The sequence below is a fragment of the Hippocampus comes genome, unplaced genomic scaffold (assembly GCF_001891065.2).
Source record: "Hippocampus comes isolate QL1 unplaced genomic scaffold, H_comes_QL1_v1.1 scaffold328, whole genome shotgun sequence".
Taxonomy (NCBI): Eukaryota; Metazoa; Chordata; class Actinopteri; order Syngnathiformes; family Syngnathidae; genus Hippocampus; species Hippocampus comes.
The window spans coordinates 267,846-290,335 of NW_017841881.1; the positions used below are offsets into that span (position 1 = coordinate 267,846).

The following is a 22,490-nucleotide window of genomic DNA, read 5'->3' on the forward strand; positions in this document are numbered from 1 at the left end:
CTTGAGAATCCTCGGTGAGTATTACAGTACTTTCATTGTTAAAAACGTTTTTTTTTTGTTTTTTTTTGGTCTGAACCACCACCGTAAGGACAGAAAGACAATTGCATGAGTAAAAGCCATCATGTGGAATCCATTCTTTGCTTCCAGGTGCAGAAAATAACTTCAGCTCCTTTAACTCTTTCTGTAGGTTATAAAGTTGTTACATCAGTGCTGATGAGGTAAAACATTCAAGTCAAGGGAGCGGAAATGTGGTGGTAATCAGCATTATGGATGGCAGCAAGCCTGCTATTTCGTGACTTGCATTCAAAAATAATAGAACATTCCTGCTGTGAATGGAGTGGTGATACTTTACAATAAAATTATCCTCAATTCCCCAGTTACATTTCTTGAGGGAAGTTTGTTGTCAATTTACCAACTTGTTTTTCTTGAACATTCTCACATTATTGCATTTCAAGGACAAAATTACTTGACAAAATCACATTAAATCCATCGTTCTCCTTCAGGTGTAGAAAATACATTTCAGTTCTTTTAACATTTTATTGGGTTTTAAACATGATTGACCATCGTCTTTCAGCACTGAAATTTTGACTGGAATGAAAAAAAAAGTGGGCTAAAAGTCAAGCAGAAATGTGGTCGTCCAGCATGATGACATCACCTGGCATTCTGTGCCTATTCAAGTTCAGGAATAATGGAATATGACTGCAAAAGTTCCAAAGTTTTCGCGTCCTATCATTCATTCTCCTCATCGTTGCTATCACTGTCACCGTCGCCTTTTTTCTCGTGGTCCTGCGTGGGTGGCGCTACGGGCGGCGGCAGATCCAGGCGAGCCCACGACATGGCCTCCGACTTCCTCATGGCCACCTCGATCTTAGCCGCCATCATGTTGACTGCGCTCTGGCTCACGTTTATCACCTGCAAAGACGGCGACAATGACGTCAATGGTGATGTTTGTATTGCTGTCCCAACCCTGACTTGTGGACTTACCCCCCACAGGCTAATCTTCTGCTCAAACTCCTTCTCGCCCTCAAAGACCACGCGAATGTGCAACGTGGTGCTATTGGCGTCCACGTAGCTCAGCTCGGGCACGCCGTTCTTGGCGTAGATGGAGATGATGACCTGCGAGCCAGTCTGGTGCCAGTCGAATCGACATGGCACCACCTTCTTGCCCTGAATCAGGTATATAGTGGTGCCTTTAACGTATAAGTTTAACTACTGTCTACTCTCAGAAAAAAAAAAATTAAAAATATCTATTGAATTTAAGTCCAAAAATTCTTGAAAAAATGTTGACATGGTAAAACAATTGTTTAATTGCAGTATGTGTGTGGGATGATTTCATAACATACCACGAGATGGGGCCAGAGTGCTGTTTCTAACAACCTACCTCTTCCTTTTTCCTCCACAGGTGTTGGCCCTCAGTGCAGCCCACCTGGGAGAGGAAGGAGTTGAAGTCGGAGGTTTTCTTCTTGCAGCAGCTCCAGTACTTCATCCTGAATACGGAAACAAAATCATGTACTTGCCTTTTTTTTGTTCCCCCCCCCACAGAAATAGATGGTCAGAGTGGAGAACACAACCTACCCTTCGTGAAAGATTGGAAATCCAGAGTGAAAGAAGCACGTGTCAGAGTCACTGGCCGGGCCGTCGTAGCTCTTTTTGGGAGAGGGGGGTGAAAAGGTGAGTTTAACAGTAATTTTGTCGCTTTTCTCTCTACAAGCCCTCAAAAGGGAAATTACAAATACTTTTATTCCAAGAAAATAAGTTAATTACGGTATATGATTTTTTTTTGACAAGTGGGAATCTCACGGTCATTAAAATAAAAGTTCATAACCAAGTAGTGCTTTTTAAAATAATGGGCAAGAAAAAAATCTTAAACTTAATCCCCAAAATATTATGTCTCAATAAAATTACTACTTTTCCATATATATATATATATATACATACATACACACACACACACACACACGCCTTGGTACCCGGTAAATAAGACGATGCAGATTGATCCACCTACTTTAGTACATCCTCCGTTTTTGCAGGATGTACCAATCTTGACCTCGTTGCTGTCGTCCTCTGCAGGGATGCAAAACACACACATGCACTTGTAATGCCATGCGTGACAGTTGTGATGCGTCAACATCAACTTTGACTGAGCTTCTCTGACACAAATGGAGCTCCAATTCCCAGCAGAGATCTTTTAACTTTCCGGACGCTGTTTATTTCCTGTTCTTTGGAGAACCGAGTTGCGCCTAAAAACGTAAGCGTTCTGCTCTCTCACCTTGTTTCAGTGCGTGCGAGTTGTCAGTCAGCTTGAGCTTCTCCAGAGCTTGCTTGAGGGAAGAAGACACTTTGTGCTGCAACCTCACCATGGGCTCGTCGGCACTGACACACACAAGACGACGATATAGCTTCGGAGAAACGTCACTCTCTTCTTTTGGGTATTGTCCACTTTTGTATCATTTGGCAGAATACATCCCACCAGGACATATTTTATCAAAGGGGGGTTTAATGGTTTTTTAAAAGAATCTGGCGATGTTTTTTTCCAATTGAGGGGGTGCAGTTGGCGGCTGAGTGAGGGTCAATCAATACCGCTATTCTTTTCTTTTTAAGTTGCTTTCCAATCAATAGTGTGTGCCTTGGACGTGAACGCTATTGATTCCAAGTGAAAGTGTTGGACAACCTGGGTCTGCAAATGGCCTCCTGAGGCTTTGGCGCGGAGATGATGTACTCGCTAAATTTGGGCTTCTGCTCGTCTCTGTCTTTCTTCTCTTTCGACGAGGTCACGTCAGGCTTCACCGGCTCGGGGGGTTTCTCTTTGTTATGGGGGCCTTTCGTGCAGCCCTGCGAGCGGGAGAAAAGAGTGCCGTTAAAGGCGGACGGGCAGACAAGCGCGCCGATGTCGTGAGCGGGAACAAAAGCTTACCGCGATGCTGAGAAAGTCGGAGAAGTCGACGGTCCGTCTCTTGCAGCAGGACCATCCCTAGGCAAGGAGAGATGAGCGTTAACGGCTGGGAAGTCACATTTTTGTCCAAGGGTTTTTACCTTCAGTGCGTCATGGAACACTGGGACGCCGGGGTGGTATGTGCAGCCGCCTATAGCCCAAAATACATAAATAAATCTGATTACAGTAGTCATCTTTCGAGATGAAATCATATTATAACTGAGGGGGGGAAAAAACATCATTCCAACACTTTCCCTCACAAAATCACACCTTTTTTTCCATCTAAAATGTTTTTTATTATGAAAGAAATACCAACACGTCTTTTTTTTATCCTGTTACACTCCGACTTTATTGTGGTAATTCAAGGTGCTACGTGCAGCCGCCTGCAGAGACAAACCCCAGCTCCACATCTTTAAAAGTCACAAAGAGTATAAAATTGCCTGGGTGACCTTATAAAGCAACAATTCCCTTCAAGCAGTCCACAGTGTTTTCCATCAGGCCTTCAGGTAATGCACTGCGATGAAAAGTGGCATGCAATTAAAATGGAAATTAGACACAAGTCCTGCGCGATATTTCTGTAGATGAAGACACACGACAACGTGTGCTTGTTTAATCACACAAACCTAGACAGACACCCGATTGAATTTTAACTATAACAAAAAGGCTTCATGAAAACAAGCCATCAACGATTTATTTTCAGAAGTAATGCAAAACGGTAACAAACTCAAACTGATGCCAAGTTCTAAAGACTACCAGTACACTCACTGCCCTTCACAGAGTTTGTGTAAATGAGATTTGGGGTCATCATGAAAAGAAATTATAGTATGAGAAAGGTTCATGTTTCTTGAGAAAGAAGCAATTCTTTCAAGACTGTTTTTTCTTTCTTTTTTTGTTTGTTAATGTGACCTTTAGATAATAGATGATAGTTGGATTATTTGTTTCTTTGATCAAGAAGTCTCATGTTGCCAGGGGGAATTAGATTGGTTTGGATAACCTTTTATTCGATCCACAGTGGGGAAATGTAAATCATTTTTTAGCCAATTACAGGAATAGTGATTCCAGGAAACAAAAAAGAAAAGCAAGTCACATCAACACAATACACAGTCGTGAAAAAAAAATTGGTACACATCCTCTGTTTCTGAGGTTTCTTATTCCTGCTGACTGTCTGGTACAATTAAAGCAACATTTGTTTGACCAAATATAACGACAACAAAACACAGGACCAAAAATATTTAAATGTTTTTTTAAACCACTAAGTAAAATCAACATTTTAATGAACTGCATTTTGTTTTTGTTTTGTTTGGGTTGTATTTGTCTGCTCTTTACATTTGATGATCTTGATCTGAAGTGGGGAAACTGTAAACAAAAAATATTTTTTACGGCACCGTATGTACTTGAGGATAATAAAAAGCTGCATTCAATATGTACAAGTTAAAATGTGATGAAATTGTCCTTTCGACAACTAGCTGTGCAAAGATATTAACGGCGTTTTTTCCCCGAATAACCAAGTCGAAGTAGAACTAACAGTCAAAAGTGAAGTAAAGTGGGACGCGTTTGTTTCGAGTCGTGTCAGTTAGCGGGCCCCACTTTGGCCTGTCGGCTCGTAGAATTTTCCAGATGAATTGTTAGCCTCGCTCGAACTAGCTACTCACCGTCTGGGTTGTTGTCCGGGTCGAACCGCTGGCCGCAGCCCTTGTTGTAGCACAAAGTAGACATCGTGACGAGTAAATGTATTTTAAATGCGGAAACGGACACTTAAAAAAGCAGCACAAGGAGACGCGGCGGACGCTTCACAGCGCGACGCTCACTCACTCAGCTGCCCTTGCTCACTTCCGGATTGATCGGATTCTTTCGGTCAACATCGGCGTGTACACGCTCAGCCATTGCCTCACTCGCTTGCTCACTTCCGGGTTTCCTCGGCTTTTGTTCCCGCAAAGGTAGATCAAGGAAGAGTCAGGCTTTTTTTAAGGAAAGTTTTGTCATGAGAATGTTTGTAGATTTTTAGGAAAGAAGTTTTATTACAGGAATATTTTATTGAAAAATATATTTGATGACAATTATGAGTAAAAATTGATTTTGGATCGGAGAATCCCTCCGCCCCCACACCCAAAAGTCTGATCCTCCATTTTCTTTTTAGAAGTCATTACAAGAATATTTTGTCTCGAATTTTTGTGGACAAAAGTAGGTTTTATTGAAAGAACTCTCTCGCTTTTTTAAAAGACATTTTGGAGAGTCGGGGAGAGGTTATGAATTTAATTTCTAGGGCACTTAAAACGTACAAAGTGAAGCAAAAACACAAGGTGGCAATGATGATGGAAGCAATAATACATTTCTAAGAAAACATTAAAAAAAAAAAGATCTGGTCTTTGTGTTGGCCACCTGCAGTTCCGTGAGCGGCCTGTTGGTGGTCTCAAGGTCTATGAAATGGTGGTCAGATTCTCCTGTAGTTGGACAGAAGGGCAGAATGATCGTGTCAAATTGGCGTACAGGAGTTACTCGATGTTGTTGCACAATGGGAAAAAAAGAGTGCAAAAGACCTTGAAATTTCAGGACAAACCATAAATGCATTCAAACCTTTACAGGTGAACTTTGTGACCTCTAAGCTTTTGAATGCACTTGTCGAGAGAGCTATTCGAGAAAGTGTTATAGTAATATACATCAAATCCAAAATAATATTACGTGAAGAATTGGTGGGGTATTTTTAACATACTTTTGATATTCTTTGGAGGGAAAAAAAGTTATCACATAAAGACGGTCTTTTTTTTTTTTGTGGCCACACACACACACACGCGTTACCCTCGTTCACTTCTTAGTTTGTTCGTCATTTTTCGGAAAACCTCGGCGTTCCCTCTCTCTCGCTCGCTCGCCCACCGCCTCCCTCCTTCGCTCCGATCCATCCGTGGTCCCAAAGCGGCGGCAACTGATGCTGCTGGCCGGTCGCCCTCTAAAAAAAAAAAAAAACTTGCGCAAAATCTTTTTCCTCCTCCTCTTTTCCCTTTGACTTGTCTGAAAAAGCAGCACCGTTTTTAACGTCCATTTTGTGTCAAGCTCGGCAGGACGCAGGTGCGTGAAAACTGGGACAATTGGCGTGCACTTTGACGGCGGATGGCTGCGGTTCTCTTGACGAGTCCCTCCTGGCGGGATCTGATGTGCTCGTCTGAGTGCTTTTGAAGACTTTTCCTCCCCCGAGGAAAAGAGCGGATGCACTTTTGAGTGATTCCAGAAAATAAAGGTAGGACAACATGAGATTTGTTTGTGACAGACGATCCAGTGGTTTGCATTATCAATCTGATTTTTTCCGTTTGTTGTGATTGACTCTGACGTCTGCACAAACAGTTTATATAATCTTTAAACATTTAAAAAAACGTAAGAAACAGTTCCCAGTTATCTTACCGGAGCATATTATGGAAAGTTGACTTTGTAATAGCTTGTATGCAAATACTTAGGTCTCGGGATCCCACTTGTCAAGTGTGAAATTAGGCAAATACAATACATTATATTTATATAGCTTTTTTTTTTTTTAACAACAGCTGCAGCTGTGATAAAGCGCTTAAAAGAAGGTTTGAGTACATTCTTTGCTACCTATTTCTGAAAACAAGGTTATAGTGAGCCCTTTAGAATGTTCTTGTCATAATTTGTCAAATTGACACAATCATAGCCACAATTGTCTGAAACACTGACATGTGGACCTGCATTGAGTGTTGTTGAATGCACAGATTTGGCTACCGATGAGCTGCACATACTTGATTTTCCCACAGTCTGCTTGCAGAAGAAGAATGCACTAGCCTAGTTACAACACCCTAGTTGCACATTAATTAACGTGTATTTCAGTGGCTTGGTAAGGAAGTCCTCGCTCCACAATAGAGGATAATGAATTGCAGCATACTTAACACACAGTTATCAGACAGTCGTTGAAATTAGTCATTTTATTTTGGAGCCTCTTGCTGCTCACTGTGCCGCGTTGTACTGCAGTGATAAGACCACAGCTATAATTTGGCTAAATTAGTGCAACGGATCCAAGAATGCGGCGCACGCAATGGACACGTTGTCAGCAAAGAAAATACTGACTTAGTTGTTTAATTTCACACTACATGGGAGTGCGGGCCTTCCAGAAACCCGACTATTTGTTTACAAGCAATTGAAAAACGGATTTCCGTAATATTTCCTTTTCAATGTTAACAGTCTTTGTATTAGAAAGACTGTTTAGATGAAGAGTGACTGCCTAAAATTTTGGTGGGGTTTGCTTAAAGAAAAACCTATTTTTTTGTGCCTTTGGGCTTCATTTGAATGGAAACATGGCGTACTGCAGACTTGAATATGCAGTCACATCCCTCTACAATTGGGGAAGACCCCAGAAATTCTTTGTTACAATCGTTCTTGATCAAAATTTTAACAAGCAGTGAAAATCCTAGGTGGTGAAAGACGTTTATTCTTTTGCGATGCTTTCTTCTTGCAGGATGACTGGGTGATGAAACAGCCATGAAGCCTGAACTGAAGGGAATTATGATGCGCTTCCCGATTCTTTACCGTCGTATTTGCTTTCTGCTCATTTTCGACTTCCCGACACTACTTGGCCAGTTTTTGCCGGAGGAGAGGGCCGGCCAAGGCTTGCTGCTCTTCAGCCAGCCCGTCTACAACGCCTCCATCTTTGAGAACTCCGCTTCCAGGACCTATGCCGGAAGCCAGGTCAAAATGGGCATCCTCCTCGTCCGATCGTTTGACGTTAAGTTCTCCATCGAGTCCGGCGACAGCGAGGGCGTCTTCCAGGCAGAGGACTTTACCATGGGGGATTTCTGCTTTCTACGCATACGAACAAACACCGGTGCCATGCTGAATCGGGAAGTGCAAGACAATTACACTCTGACGGTCAAGGCTTCCGCCCAAGGAGGCCTGGAGGCAATGGCCACTATCTACATCAAAGTCCTGGACATGAACGACCTCCGTCCTCTCTTCTCTCCCACCTCTTATTCGTTCGTGGTGTCTGAGAGCACCCCTTTGGGCGCCAGCATCGGCCGTGTGACGGCCACCGATGCCGACGTGGGTTCCAACGGCGAGTTCTACTACTTATTCAAGAGCAAAGTGGACCTCTTCGCCGTGCACCCCACGAGTGGCGTGGTCACGCTGACTGGCCGCCCCAGGATGGACAACCGGGACCTCATCGAGTTGGAGGTGCAGGTGGTGGACCGAGGGATGAAGCTCTACGGTAGCAATGACATCAGCAGCACGGCCCGACTGGTGGTCAGTGTGACGCAGATAAATGAGTTTGCCCCAATTCTGAGGGCGGTTGCCGTGGCCCCGTCGTGGACCGACCAAAACCCGGTCTTTGCCAAAGTGGCGGTGGAGGATAACGATGACGGGGTGAGCGGGTACATAGAGTGGGTGTCCATCATCGACGGTGACCCACTTGAACAGTTTGTGATTGATCGATCGCCACTCGTTGCGAATGAATATTGGGTCAGAGCGTCACAGCAGTTCGACTGGGACAGATACCCTTACGGCTGCAACTTAACCTTCCAGGCTAAGGACAGGGGCATCCCTCCTAAGTTCTCGAACACTCAATTGCTTCAGTTGTTGGTCACAAAGCCCGAACCGACACTGGGGAGTTTCGAGAAAGACGTTTATGAAGTGGTGTTGAGTGAAATTGCTCCCCCGGGGACTGTTGTCGAGGTGCTGAGAATCTCCCCGGCTCCCGCGAGTGTCAATTACAGCTTCTGCAGCCTCTCGGAACTAATGTACTTTGATATCAATCCGTCGACCGGCGTTATTATGACCTCGAGGCGACTGACAAGGATTTCACAGATTTTCATGGAGATGGAAGTGTTCGAGGCTGTAAGTCTTCTGAGAGCAAAGGTCCGCATCACCGTGGAGGATGCTAATGACAACTCCCCAGTTTTCAGCCGGCCATTTTATGATGTTTCCATCAATGAAAGCTTAGCTGTCGGCACCGTTTTTCTCATTGTTTCAGCCGTGGATGAAGACAGAGGAGAGAACGGCTACGTCACGCACACAATTAACGGTGAGCCTTGGCTTCCTTTCGCCGTGGACCAAGACACGGGGGAGCTGAGGATCACGCGAGACCTGGACTTTGAGTCGTCCGAAGAAATCTACACGTTTGCTGTGCGAGCCTCGGACTGGGGTTCGCCCTACAGACGGGAGAGCGAGGCCAACGTCACGGTCCGTTTGATCAACATAAATGACAATGCGCCGGTCTTTGAGAGGGTCTCCTGCAGAGGGATGATTGGCCGGGATTTCCCTGTCAGCCAAACCATCGTCACCCTGTCGGCTCTCGACATGGACGACCTCGGTATGGTCAAGTACGAGGTCATCTCAGGAAACGAGATGAACTACTTTACCTTGGAAGCAGAGTCTGGTGCCTTGTCGCTGACGCGATCATTAGCGGGGGTGAATTTAAAGAGCGGCATGTTCAACTTGAAAGTCGTTGCCACAGATGGCGAAATGTCCTCCGCGCCCACCGATGTAAATATATCCGTCATCAGGGGTTCAATACCACCCCGAGGGCTCAGCTGCAAGGACACCCAGGTGGCCCAGTTGATGGCTGAGAAAATGCTCTCAAAGGCCTCAGCGATGGCTCGCGTGAGACAGTTTGACAGGAGTCCAGATGTCTTTTCCGTAAACAAACAAGCTCCGCAGTTCGAAGCCTTGCCTACAAGTATTCTGGTTCGGGAGGACCTTCCACCGGGGGCCAGCGTGTTCCAGGTGAGGGCACGTGACGGCGACACCGGCTTCAACGGGCGTCTTCTCTTTTCCGTAGCTGATGGCAGCAAAGAGGACTGTTTGACCGTGGACATGGAGAGCGGCTTGCTGACCGTCCTGCGGCCGCTGGACCGCGAGCGAACCGACCGCTACTTTCTCAACATCACCGTCTACGACCAAGGTGTCCCGCAGATGTCCAATTGGAGGCTCCTGACGGTTATCGTGGAAGATTCCAATGACAATGATCCGCAGTTTGCTCAGGACTCATTCACGGCGCTGGTTGCTGAAAACGCACCCTTGGGCACGCAGGTGGTCACCATCTCTGCTATTGACAAAGACGCCGCTCAGAATGCGCAGCTGTCCTATCTTTTGCTGACCAGCATCCCTCAGTTCGCCATCGACAGCGAGACCGGCGGTGTCTTTGTGGCCGGCCACCTGGACCGGGAGAGCTTTCCCACATATACTCTGAGGATCGAGGCCAGAGACAAGGCCGAAAGAGGCAACCGGAGATCGGCGGTGACCACGTTGAACATCATCGTGGAAGACGTCAACGACTGCGCCCCGTCCTTCATCCCGAGTACTTACAGTGCTCGAGTGCTCGAGGACCTCCCACCGGGGGCTGTCATTATGTGGGTGCAGGCCAAGGACCCGGACATCGGATCCAGTGGACAAGTCCGGTACTCCCTCTTCAGTGACTTCAACGGCACTTTTGAGGTCTGTAATTGTTTTGTTTTGTTTTTTTAAATTATTTCATGACTTGTCCTACATTTTTGCATTTATATTTTGATCAACCCATTGAGATGCATCATCTTGTTTTCAAGACGAGAGCCCAAATCAGTAAAATACAGCCAACATCACAACAAAACAAAATGAAGAGACAGACCCAGACAGACCTACGATACAGAACCATTCGTCAGTAGAACCTGACTTTGGTGCAGGCAACGTGTGTTCCTTTCCGACTCATTGAGGGTGTGAGCGTGAGAGTCAATGCTTGTCTGGTTCTGTCTGTGCTCTACGACTGACTGCCGACCAATCTAAAGTGTAGTTCGCCTTTCACCCAAAGTGAGCTGAGATAGGCTCCAGCTGTCTGTGAGCATAAACAGGATATAGAAAATGGATAGATGGAAAAGGATTATCCACCCTACATATGTCCTACATACAGTATTTATATGCTGCATTTACTGATTTGTGTGTGTGTGTGTGTGTGTGTGTGTGTGTGTGTGTGTGCGTGTGTGCGCATGGCAGATGGACGGTACGAGTGGCGTTTTGAGGATCAGGAAGGAGCTGGACTTTGAGACGCAGGCGTTCTTCAACCTGACCTTACTCGCCGAAGACCAGGGAACGCCCACCCTCAGCAGCCTGACGTATGTGGAGGTGGAGGTGCGCCACACTCATAAACATGTGTACCATCATCATATTGTGATTCGTGCTTCATTAAGGTGGCAAAAATACGGCTCTGTACTAAAACGCAAATACTCCAAGTACAGATATCTGAAATATCTACTTAAATGACATGAATCGAAACAATTGTTGTACCTTACTTACACCACTGCTAATCGGTCAACCGGTTTCCAGGTGGTGGACGTCAACGAGAATTTGTACGCGCCCTACTTTGCCGACTTCGCCGTGAGAGGCTCGGTGAAGGAAAACTCGCGGGCGGGCACCAGCGTGCTGGCAGTGGACGCCAAGGACGACGACGAAGGGAGGGACGGCGCCGTGAAGTACTCCATCCGAGGTGGCAGCGGGCTGGGCGCCTTCACCATCGACGAAGACACAGGTTTGATGCTCCCGTACCCAATTAACATCCAATACGAATCGTGTGCCTCATGCAGGATGTTTCCATTTATTTGTAATTGGTTGCTTATTAAAGTCGTGTTGTGCTTTGCAATTCGACAGCTGTGCGATACGCGGAATCGAGGGCTGCATGATTACTTGATTTATATGAGTGGGACAAAAGTATTGGGATTTTGTCTACCATTTGGGAGTCCGCCGGTGGACCTGAGAAAAGCTCCTGCGGTTAATTGAGTTGTTTATTAACTCTCCTGGTAGGTTTGTTTCTTTTGTGTATCAAAACGGGTCAGTGTGACCTCTTCATGTTTAAAAGTAAAATGAAATAACTAATGTTCGCTTCTCAGTAAGAAAATTCCCGAGTCAATTTGAGCCGTGGCACGTTTAGTTATCCAATAATGTAACATATGAAAAAAAAAAGTATCACTTCACTCCATTACAAATACATCACATTTTCAGTTGCATTCATCAAGCCAAGCAAGAATTTTCTAGGGAAAAAAAAATCGGTCGACAGTGGGGTTTAAAGTTGTCTCTCAATACTTTTTTGAAGTTAGAGTGGAGCTAGGTGATGAGAGTGACGTCAGAGTTGAGATGCTGGTTTGTGGCGATCATTATTTTAATGAGGGCAACATGGCACCAGCACGAGCAGAGCTTGCCCTGCAACTGAGCCAAACTGCAGATCGAGGCTTTCCCATAACCGCTGAGACTGTTCCGACTAAAGACAACAAAGAAAAAATGCCAATAGGCGTTCACGCAGTGCGTTGACATTTGCTATACATGACCGCAGTTGGCACACGTGGATTCGATGAAATCCCAGCACTTCTCATTGCCCGGCTGTTGAAAATGCCACGCATGTCTGCACAGTTCATATTTGCATGGAAGTTGAGTGTGCAGAAAGGTTTCGCTCTGCGATCAGAGTCTGTCAGCTCTCGCGGCAAACAAATCACTCGGCTGTGTTCGTTATGTGCAAACATTCCAACAAAATTGAAGAAATGGTACATGACATGATGCGGTCCGATATAAGATTAGAGACAATGTCACACAATGTGATACGGTGTAATATTTGATGGTAAGAGACTCTATGAGGCACGATACGATATCATACTGTATAATTTACCATGCGATGGAAAACACAGCATGACACAAAACGATACACGCTGTGCCATGAATGATTCAAAAGTGACCGTAATCAGACACAACAGTGTACCTGCACTATATGCTGAAATCAATACAAACATTCCTGCGCTCATGAAAGGCCTTTACATGTCCAGTAATATCCACTTTTATTTATAATATACCCTTATATAATATACGCTTAGCGCCGCGCTCATTTCGACATTCGTCCAAGGTCAAGGCGAACTTTATTATCCCCGCGGGGGGGACTTTGTTGCCGCAGCGGCAGCTCAGCCATCAAACAAAGCCCGCACCACAGCAACCAATAAAATAAAATACAATAATACGACGCGAGCGCAATGTAAATCTATTGTTTTGTCTTCCCGTGTCAAACTAGCAGCTGCTGGCTAGCTTCGTGTTGCTGAGGCGAAGCGATCACAATCGTCGTCGGGACGCTTCATAAAATCGAGCCTGGCCGGGATGGTAAGCAGCTCCTTCCGTCTTGTGCGCTCTTCAGCGTCCACTGAAGGGCCGCGCTGACCTTTAACTAGGCTAATTAGTATTGATCGGCCAGTCACAGGAGAACAATCAATTGACACACACATACAAGGCCTGTTGGCTCCGGTCCGCATGCTCTCTCGGACCACCGGGCTTGTACTGTAGTGTCCGCTTGGAGGATGCGACATTAGGTACACTTGGAGAGGATAATGCCATCCAATACAAAAATGAAGACTATTCCATGTAGGTAAAAATTGGGAAAAATGACAAATGACAAAAGTAAGCCACCAAAATAAAAATCTGAACTAAAACCAAATATATGAGCTTTAAAATAAAACGAGAAAATGGCTAATAGGGTGTAAATGATATCAATGTGAATATGTCAAATAAAACAACCAAAATGTCAACTAATAATGTCACTCGTTAATAAAAACAAGTAAAAAAATGAGAAATATCAACATTTAAAAATGTGTTGGTGAATAATCCACATTTGAACAGCGCAATTTAAATAAAAATAAAATAACATACCGTGATCTAGCAAATAAATTAGTTAAAACAGTAATTTTTCAAAAAATAGCTCAATACTATCATTATCTTAAGAGAATAAAATGTAGGCCCCAAAAAAAATCACATTTGTAAAATTTTAAATGTATCACACTAGGTTGCTGGGTACGCCATCCAACTGAATAAAAATAAAATCTCGAACCAAAACGGCAGCACCTCCCTACCCAAGCACATCAACATCCTCCCGAGTGTATTCAACTTGACGTTTTGCATTATTTTACATAGTTTTTTTTTTTTTATTTTTTTTAAACCTTGGACATGTTGATTTTGATGAGGGACTCAAAGGACTAACGGGACGACCTCATAGCTGTATTTCCCGAACCTGCATTTATCATGCATTCGATGCAAAAACATTTGTAAACCTCATTATGCGGTGCAGTCAGCAGAAATACTACGTTGCTTTCAAACTTAAAGATGTTTTCCATCTATGTGAGCCCCCCGCAGTAATGTGTAACGATGCGCGGCTCACTTGTGTACCTTTAACATTACAAAGTCACCGAGGCGCAAAGCGAGCTGGCGCTGAGGCTGAGATTATTCCGGGGGAGGTCCGAGCCAGCTCCTGTCGGAGCAGAAACTGAAAGAAGATTGCAGGGGGGAAAAAAAGCTACCTTATTACACTTTTTTTTTTTTTTTTTTTTTATGACCCCGCTTGACATGTTTTATAGTCGGCGTCCAACTTTATCTTGGAAGGACACTGTTGCTATTAGTTACGGTTCGACAACACTCCCTCACCGTTCCTGTCTTGAAAAAAAAACATTTTAATACCACTTTATTAGGAAGTGAGTTGTGGGGCTTCTTGTGGGCCTAAGGGACAAAGAAAGATGACCAATTTTTTGTGGAGGAGGCGGGGGGAAAAAAGTTATGACGTTCATACTAGATTATGCATTACAGCACTCAAGTGGTTGTTTTCTTCGCCGTTTCAATCCCTTTTCATTCCATTTTGGTTTTGTTGTGGACATGTCGAATGAAAGCAAATTGCGCGTATCTTCCTTCGTCTTTGACGTCGGCAATTTTCTCAAGTATTTGCACCTTTGTCCCCCGACCCCTTCCCTCGCGCGAAAGGTCGGCCTTACCGTTGCCCCTTTTGGAGATGACTCACTCCTCCCGTGCGAATGCAATGCAAAGATCCTCCTTCCCGCTTTCAGCCGCAAGCTCGCTGCCGTTCAACCACTTCGTCAAGAGAAAATTGGTATTCACATCATCTGTTGCGCGTGCCTCTCGCTCCTATTGGCATTATTGAGCCGTTTTAATTTAAATCAGAGATTGGTGCGGGGCATGTTCTTGGGAAATCTGACGTGTGATGGATAGACTTGTGAGGGGGGACGGTGGGGGGGCGGGAGAAATAAAAATGCATGTGGCAACAGCTCGGTTTGTTGTGCAGTGTGTTGTTTATGGTGACAATGAAGGCTGTCAAGTCACATTTGTATGAAATCGACAGGGTGCTCCTTCACGAGTTCAGAGAGCTTTTGGGGGGAAAAAAGCCGGGTGTGCGCGTGTTTCTTGCCTCCTCGCCAACGCTCTCTCTCTCTCTCTCTCTCTCTCTCTCTCTCTCGAAACAGGATGCACTTTGGAAGGGACAAAGTCAAGGACAAGCTCATATTAGCGCGTCATTACCACCGACAAAAACACTCTTTGAACAGCGGCGTACGTGCCCCTGAGCCCACCTCTTGTCATTAACTTACCGGGCACGGCCCCCCACATTCATGTTTCGGCATTCGCAAATTTGCCCATTTGTAGATTTTGTGCGTATGTGAGTGCGGGGAAGGGGGAAGACAATATATTCTAGGGACCGACACGAATAATCCATTTCAGATGCTCTCCAAATGTAGTTTACGCATTTTAAAATAAGAATGGCGGGCAGAAAGCCTCGGTGGGTAATTCTATGATAAATAGTAAAGATTCAGTGGGGAATTAAGGGCTCTCTTCAATTTATGATTGATTAATTATCTCGAATCAAACTCAGACCTCAACAATCCTCATTTGGATTAGCACCTTCACTGACACGACCCCTCGCATATGAATGCATTCCAACACCGGGAGTCATAAATTATTCACAGAGAAATTAAGGCAAGCGTGATGTTCATGGATCTTACAGAAGTGCACTGACTTTTCCTGCGCAGCCTCCTCGCCCCTGCTGAAACTTCTCTGGGAGCCTGCCATCACTCAAAAAAAAAACAAAAAACAGCTATGGGAATGCATGGTTAACTTCCTTGGGGGAGGCCATCAAGGAGGCGCGTCTCAACACTTTTGTCTCTACTAGCCGATGCAAAAGCTGTCCATCAGACGGCCTGAATTCAATGCCAAGTCTGGCATGCAGAGCAGAGCAGACAGTCCATTAAGGGGTCGCACCAGAGCTGTCAGCTCCTCATCTTACTTGAGGCCACTGACACATTGTGTGTGCGCGCACGCGTGTTTGTGACTTTATTGGTGCTGGCACAAAAGTAACAGTGAGCGAGGGGTGAGCCGTGATCGACCAAAGTTTCGAAGGTGACCGCCGCGGCGCCGCTAATGGCCTTGAATGTCACTGCAGCCGCCAGTATTGTGGGTCTGGTTTTTTTTTTTGTTTTGCTTTTTTGTGGGCAAATAAATACAATAAATGGATCCTTAAAAAGAGAGTGAAATCATCTAGGGATTCAAACTGGGAAATTGCAAATAATTCACTGTGATAATTGAAGAATGTAACAATACTTCAATGAATTCTGGCGATAATGGAATCGAAGTTGCAAAAATCTCTATCGATGAGGATTTTACATCTTGCCCAAAATGTATGTACGACTACTAATTGCTCAACATGCGACCAGAAGGTATGCTAACATGTTGCAAAATGCTAACCTGAGTATGGAAAGCAAGTGTGCGGAATAAATTTGTGGTTGGAATGGTTTGAATCGGTTCAGAAAAGCGGAAGGAGAGGATCAATAAGTCAATGTCGATTGGTTTGGATGTTTGAGTGTGAAAATGTGGAATGTGGAACAAATGAGAATTAGGGTAATGTGAAAATTTAGATTTTCTAGATGTTGTAAATAAAGAGAACATTTTGAAGGGGTAATTGGGTTGAATCATTTCGAAGAAAGCGTTAAATATGCCAATTGTCTTTTAATTTGAGAATTTTTGTGGAAAAATGATTCCCAACATCTCACCAACGAGCTGAACAATATCAAGTTGAAATGACGTGAATCATTTGAAGAAAAATTGAAAGGATTAGGCCAACCTTCTTCAAATCCTGATTCTGCTCCAAAGCGGCAGTGAGCGACGATTGGCCGGACCGCTGAATGTGAACCTGGCGGCGCCCCAAATGGCCGTGCATGTCTCTGCGGCCTCTAGAAATCTCTTGTTTGCTGATCTGTGGGGATGGGGGCAATGAGTTTGCCTCCTCTGGGAAATTGCACTCAAATTGTTTCTCACTTTGGGAATGAATCCTCTCCGTGACAACCGCGTGCGCGGGCACACACACACACACACACACACACACACACAGTCAGACCCACACACAGTCAGACCCACACACACTTGAGTGTTATACGTCCCCGCTGGTATTAATATGTCTTCTTTTCTGCAGGGGTGATTTACACAGCAGGCATCCTGGACTGCGAGAGCAAGGACTCCTATTGGCTGACGGTGCACGCCACAGACAGAGGGGTCACGCCGCTCTCCGCTTCCGTCGAGGTCTTCATCCAGGTAGGATGCGCACGCTCTCTGCATGCCAATTGGCGTCTTTGCGGTGCAGTGATGCGGCTTTTATGTATGTATGGTTATCTACTCGCCGGCCACAACATTACAGTGCCACAGCAGGACATTCATAATAAAAAAAAAAAACCTTGAGCCATGTGAACTCGAACGCTGCAATGTAGCCCCCAATTGTTTATGGACATTGTGCACAATTTGGACATCAATATTGCTCTTAAGTACATTAAAAGAATGAAGATGTTGAAGAACAAGCAGTTCTGCAAATTTACTGCTTCAGGCCTAAAAGTTAGCTTGTTAGCTTCTAACAGCATTTTGTCTTGCAAGCTAACAACAGCACAGCACTCGCATTAAGTCCAAATTTTGGCTTACGAGACAACAACAACTTTGAATTTGGTTACGGTGGAATCGACATGTTGCTTTTTGATGGACTTGTACGCCGGCTGGCTGCATGGCTTTATCCCGAACTCAATGTTGTGATCTTGAGCCTGTAAGCAAATCCGCACTCACTTGATTGTTCCGCCTCAGCATCCAGCACAAACATGACACATTTGAGAGACTTTGCGGAATGGCAGCGTTATTGTTGTGCCTTCCGGGGTGTGATTGGTCTCACACACACACGCACACACGCACACACGCACGCGCCCCCCCCCCCCCCCCGAACCACAAAGTTTAATCAGACACAGGTGCTCCTCAATTACCCGCTCAAGCGTCTCGGCGCCGTGTCGCTCGCGGCCCACGTTCGTAAATATTCCGCACACGTGCACGCCGAAGTTGAGTGGACGCTGTGGGTGTGACAGGTAGCAGACTAGCATGCGCTACATGTGCTTGATTGAGAGATTAATCTACTGTATATTGCAAATTTCCCCAGTGTGGGACAAATAAAGGTTATCTTATCTTTTATATAAATAAAGTCAAGATTTCACAACAACAAACGCAAATGTGACTACTTTTTCTTTCGTCTTCATATTTCATGATCATTTGATGTCATGTCACCGGAGTTTGAAAGTGTGCAGATGAAGCAACTAAAGAAATATTTGTCCCCTCATCAGGTGGAAGACGTGAACGACAATGCGCCGCTCACCTCGGACCCCATTTACCACCCGTCGGTGTTGGAGAACTCGCCCAGGGACGTGTCGGTGATCCGCATCCAGGCGCAGGACCCCGACCTCACCGCCACGCCGAGCCGCCTCACCTACCGCATCACCGCCGGCAACCCGCAGAACTTCTTCTACATTAACCCCAAAACAGGTCAGTGAAGTCATTTACGTATATTTACAAAAAGACAGATGGATGGATGCTGTCTCTGGTTAACCCAAAATAAAGTTCAGCAGTTCTAGTAGGCTTTTCAGAATATAGATTTCAACTATATAGGTAAATAAAATCTCAATTAATTAATGAAAATAAGAAATATAATTAAATTGTACACCTCAATAAAGAGTAAAATTGAATATAATATAAATTATTATTGCTATTGTATTTAAGGACATCTTGCACTATTTAATGCGCTGTCCTTGACTGCCAAGGAAGGGGCCTTTAAATAAAATGTATTATTCTTATTATTATTATGATTGTTAATTTTATTTTTATGTATTTAATTCAATTTTTTTCTGAAAATGTAATTGCATTTTTTATGGGAATCGTTGATGCAACAACTTTTCTTTCCCTTTAACATTTATGTTTATTTAAATATAATTTAGAATTATTCTTTTTTTATTTAATGGCATTGACGTTTTGGAACGCAATTTGTCAAAGTCCTCCCACATCCCCCTCAAGGAGGTTGAGTGAGCGGGATAAGCGATCCGATTGGTCGGACTCAAATGAAGGCATGGACAACGTAGCCATAGACACAAAAGGGGTGAATATAAACGGTTTCGGTCCTTCACTCTTAGCCCTCAAAAAGGTGTAAAAAGAAGGTAACATTTGTGTGATGTGCCACAGAGGTTGCACTTTTCCCGCCATCCACGCCCTCCTCTGTTCCTGTTGCTGTTGCCGTTATCTCTTGCTCATTCTCGTCTGTATTGATGTCCCTGTCCCCTGATAAATGGACTTTTACCGCATCCGGCGCCGCCTCCCAACCGGTATCCTTATAAAGCGGCGGATTGATATGATAGGCGTGTTATCACAGCGCAACGGGACTTTTGTGTGTGTCGGGAGTCCTGCAACTTTCCGTGGCTCTTCGCCGGACTGATTGATGTGTCCCGTTCCACCCCGACACTTTGATTTGTTTTGTGACTTTTTGTGTGTGTGTGTGTGTGCGCGGGCGCGTGTCGCCAAACACAACACAAGATTGAAGCAGTGTTCCCTGCTTTAGGAGCACTGACAACCCCCCCCCCCACCCCAGAACACCACTACCACCCCGAAACCACTTAACCCCCCCTCACCTCACACCACCCTCCCTCCCTTCACTCATCCTCCTCCTCGTTTTCGTGCTTGGCGGGGGAGCAAACACAAGAGATGAGTGTTGACATAAGGTCCAAGGCATAGGAATAAGCTACCACTGTTTGTCCTCGCTGGCTGCGTGACTTTTTTTTTTTTTTAATAGACCTTTCTTGGTGGGATGAATCACAACTACTTAGTTATACAATGTGCAAATATGACATTTCTGAATGATGGTACAAAAATGATCAAGCGAGTGCGTGTGTACATATGATGTCATTATTTGCATGCTGGTTGTGTATAAGTGAGTGGAGGTGGGTTTTTTTTGTGTTGCCGTGCAAGCGCGCGCGCACGTGTGAGATGATCCGCTCAAGGTGAGGCTTCCGTATGAGTGTGTATGTGTGTGATTGAAACGGTCCGCGTTCCACCTCATAACACGCACACCTCGGCGCGCGCACGCACACACTTCAAACGGTCCTCATCCTTGTCCTTTAATTCCTCTGCCATCAAGTCAATGAATTGGCATTCATTATAGTGCAGTGTTATTTAACTCGGGTGTATTTCATGATTGAATTTTTAATGCATATTCATTCACACAAAGACACTCCGAAATATGTCTGAAAGTGAAGCTGGGATCAACGTAGTGCCCAGACAGACTTGATTAGATTTTTGAGACGGATTAGGATGTAAATCTCATACTTACGTATGGCACACCCCTACAATGCTAATGCGCGGACTCACTCTGCTGTAATATTACTGCACTTGAGTCAAATATATCGACAGTTAATGCGATTATGCCGTTCAATGACAGCCTATTATCAAGACTCTCTTCTGTCTTTATGCCTCCAGGCTTGATCACCACGACGGCAAGGAAGCTGGACCGAGAGCAGCAGTCGGAACACTTCCTGGAGGTACCTACGTACGACCGGCGCGGGGGACTCTGGGGTCCGCCGGTTTGTTTATCTTTAGTCGCCACCTGCCACGGCGCAAGCACCGCAGACCGGCTGGAGGATGAGCCAGACACCAGGCCCCTCAAGGCCCCCTCCCTCAGACGCTGATGAATGCCTCCGGTTTGGGGCCCGGGCGTGGGGATTTCTTAAATGTAATCGTTCATCATTGGTTATCTCCTTGGCTGGGCCTGGGGAGGACTTTTTGTGTTTGTGTGTGCGTGTGTGTATGTGTGTGTGTGCGCGCGCGTGTGTACGTGTGCGTGAAAGTGTGTGAGTGTTAGATAAGTGCAGACACTGGGCGTCCAGATAACGTTGTGATTAGCATTTGCGCTGGCCGCGCTGCATGCAGATGAAGCGGATAATCGCACCGTCTCCACTTTACTGGGAAAACTTCGCCCCTGCTGAGACTTTGCACGCAATTTATTAACTGCCGCAATGAAATGAAATAACCCTCCCCCTCCCGAGTGACCCCTCCCGAGATGTTTATCTGTCAGCCTCGGTGCACGGTGAGAGGACACTGGGGAAGACAATGAAATCATATACGCTCACTTCATTTGGGAGGCAATTCAATGAGATCCAATACAAGAGCTGGAACAATAAATCTGCCTTTGCAAAGACAACTTTACGTCGTTAGTACAGCAAGGAACGTTTTCAAAATCCACCCCCTGGAGCTTGATTCTCGGAGTGACGTGAAATCTGGTTGACATACTGTACGTATACATCATAAGATTAGGGATTGAAAAAAAAAAAAAAATTTGGGAGGCAATTCAATGAGATCCAATACAAGAGCTGGAACAATAAATCTGCCTTTGCAAAGACAACTTTACGTCGTTAGTACAGCAAGGAACGTTTTCAAAATCCACCCCCTGGAGCTTGATTCTCGGAGTGACGTGAAATCTGGTTGACATACTGTACGTATACATCATAAGATTAGGGATTGAAAAAAAAAAAAAAAAGATTGCGAAATCCAGACTCAATAAGTCTGGAGAAAATGGCGGAAATATTCGATGACTCACCATCAAACTCGAACATTCCCAAAAAAATTCTTCCCCTGAAGTTAGTTGCCGCAAAACGATCGCAAAACAAAAATGATCAAAAAGCCAAGTCCAAAAGATTTGTGAAATCTGGGGACCAAGGCAATGCAAAGCATGATGGTAAGGTTTGAAGTCTTGTCTTCAAACATGTCACCACACCCCTTTTTTTAAAACGTACAGTATATACATTTTTTTCGCATTTGGAAAGAAAAAGCATGGCAGTGAAGTTGGATGAGTGTCACTTGGATTACTTGTTTTTGAAAATTCAGCCCCCAATTTCAGTTTACCTCCGGAATCAGAAATTTGGCAGCCGTGTCTATCACCAGTCGACCCACAAAAAAGAAAATATACCCGTAAAGATACAGGAAGGCTGCCATTTGAGTTTGAAACGGACATACAGTATTTGTCTTATTTTGGCGATGTCCAGGGGTCATTCAAAAGATGAAACTTATCGTAAGAGCTCCGACTTCCTTCAAACTCTGCGCGCTCACTCGACAGTGAATGGAAATAGACAATCGGGAACGGGCTCTCTATCTAAGACCTGCAGTGCGAGTGTTGCTGTGTGCGGCTTTGCCCAACACGGAGTATAATTAAGAGTCCAGTCAGCAGTCGGGCGGCTCACACTCGTGATGTGATCCAATCGATGTTGTGATGAGACCTTTGCCTCCACCGCAGGCCTCGCTAATACAAAGAGATTTCCCATGAGCTCGACTCCTCATCGCCGCCGACGTGCGTCCGCGAAAAGCACACCAAAATATTCCACCCGCTCGCACTCACGCAACCGTGTCCGTTTCCTAGGTGACGGTCATCGACGGGCCGGTGACAACCCGCCACTCC

General features: G+C 45.1%; 2 protein-coding genes across 2 annotated transcripts in view; one reads left to right on the top strand and one right to left on the bottom strand.

Annotated features, from left to right (window-relative positions):
- Positions 1-15: 15 nt before the first annotated feature.
- Positions 16-4,783, bottom strand: chordc1b (cysteine and histidine-rich domain (CHORD) containing 1b). The gene is made up of 10 exons (XM_019859562.1): positions 4,585-4,783; positions 3,034-3,083; positions 2,915-2,971; positions 2,672-2,832; positions 2,270-2,373; positions 2,006-2,064; positions 1,576-1,646; positions 1,382-1,487; positions 985-1,167; positions 16-912 (listed from the first exon to the last, which is right to left on the bottom strand). The coding sequence occupies exons 1-10, from the start codon at positions 4,646-4,648 to the stop codon at positions 730-732; spliced, it is 1,038 nt and encodes a 345-aa protein (XP_019715121.1). The 5' UTR covers positions 4,649-4,783; the 3' UTR covers positions 16-729.
- A 945-nt stretch (positions 4,784-5,728) lies between these two features.
- fat3b (FAT atypical cadherin 3b) overlaps positions 5,729-22,490 on the top strand; it is a 55,403-nt gene continuing 38,641 nt past the window's right edge. The window contains exons 1-7 of the mRNA XM_019859612.1: positions 5,729-6,164; positions 7,389-10,360; positions 10,892-11,026; positions 11,222-11,423; positions 17,166-17,284; positions 18,343-18,541; positions 20,519-20,580. Coding sequence (XP_019715171.1) covers positions 7,412-10,360; positions 10,892-11,026; positions 11,222-11,423; positions 17,166-17,284; positions 18,343-18,541; positions 20,519-20,580 — 3,666 coding nt within the window. The 5' untranslated portion in view covers positions 5,729-6,164; positions 7,389-7,411. The remainder of the gene's footprint in view (positions 6,165-7,388; positions 10,361-10,891; positions 11,027-11,221; positions 11,424-17,165; positions 17,285-18,342; positions 18,542-20,518; positions 20,581-22,490) is intronic.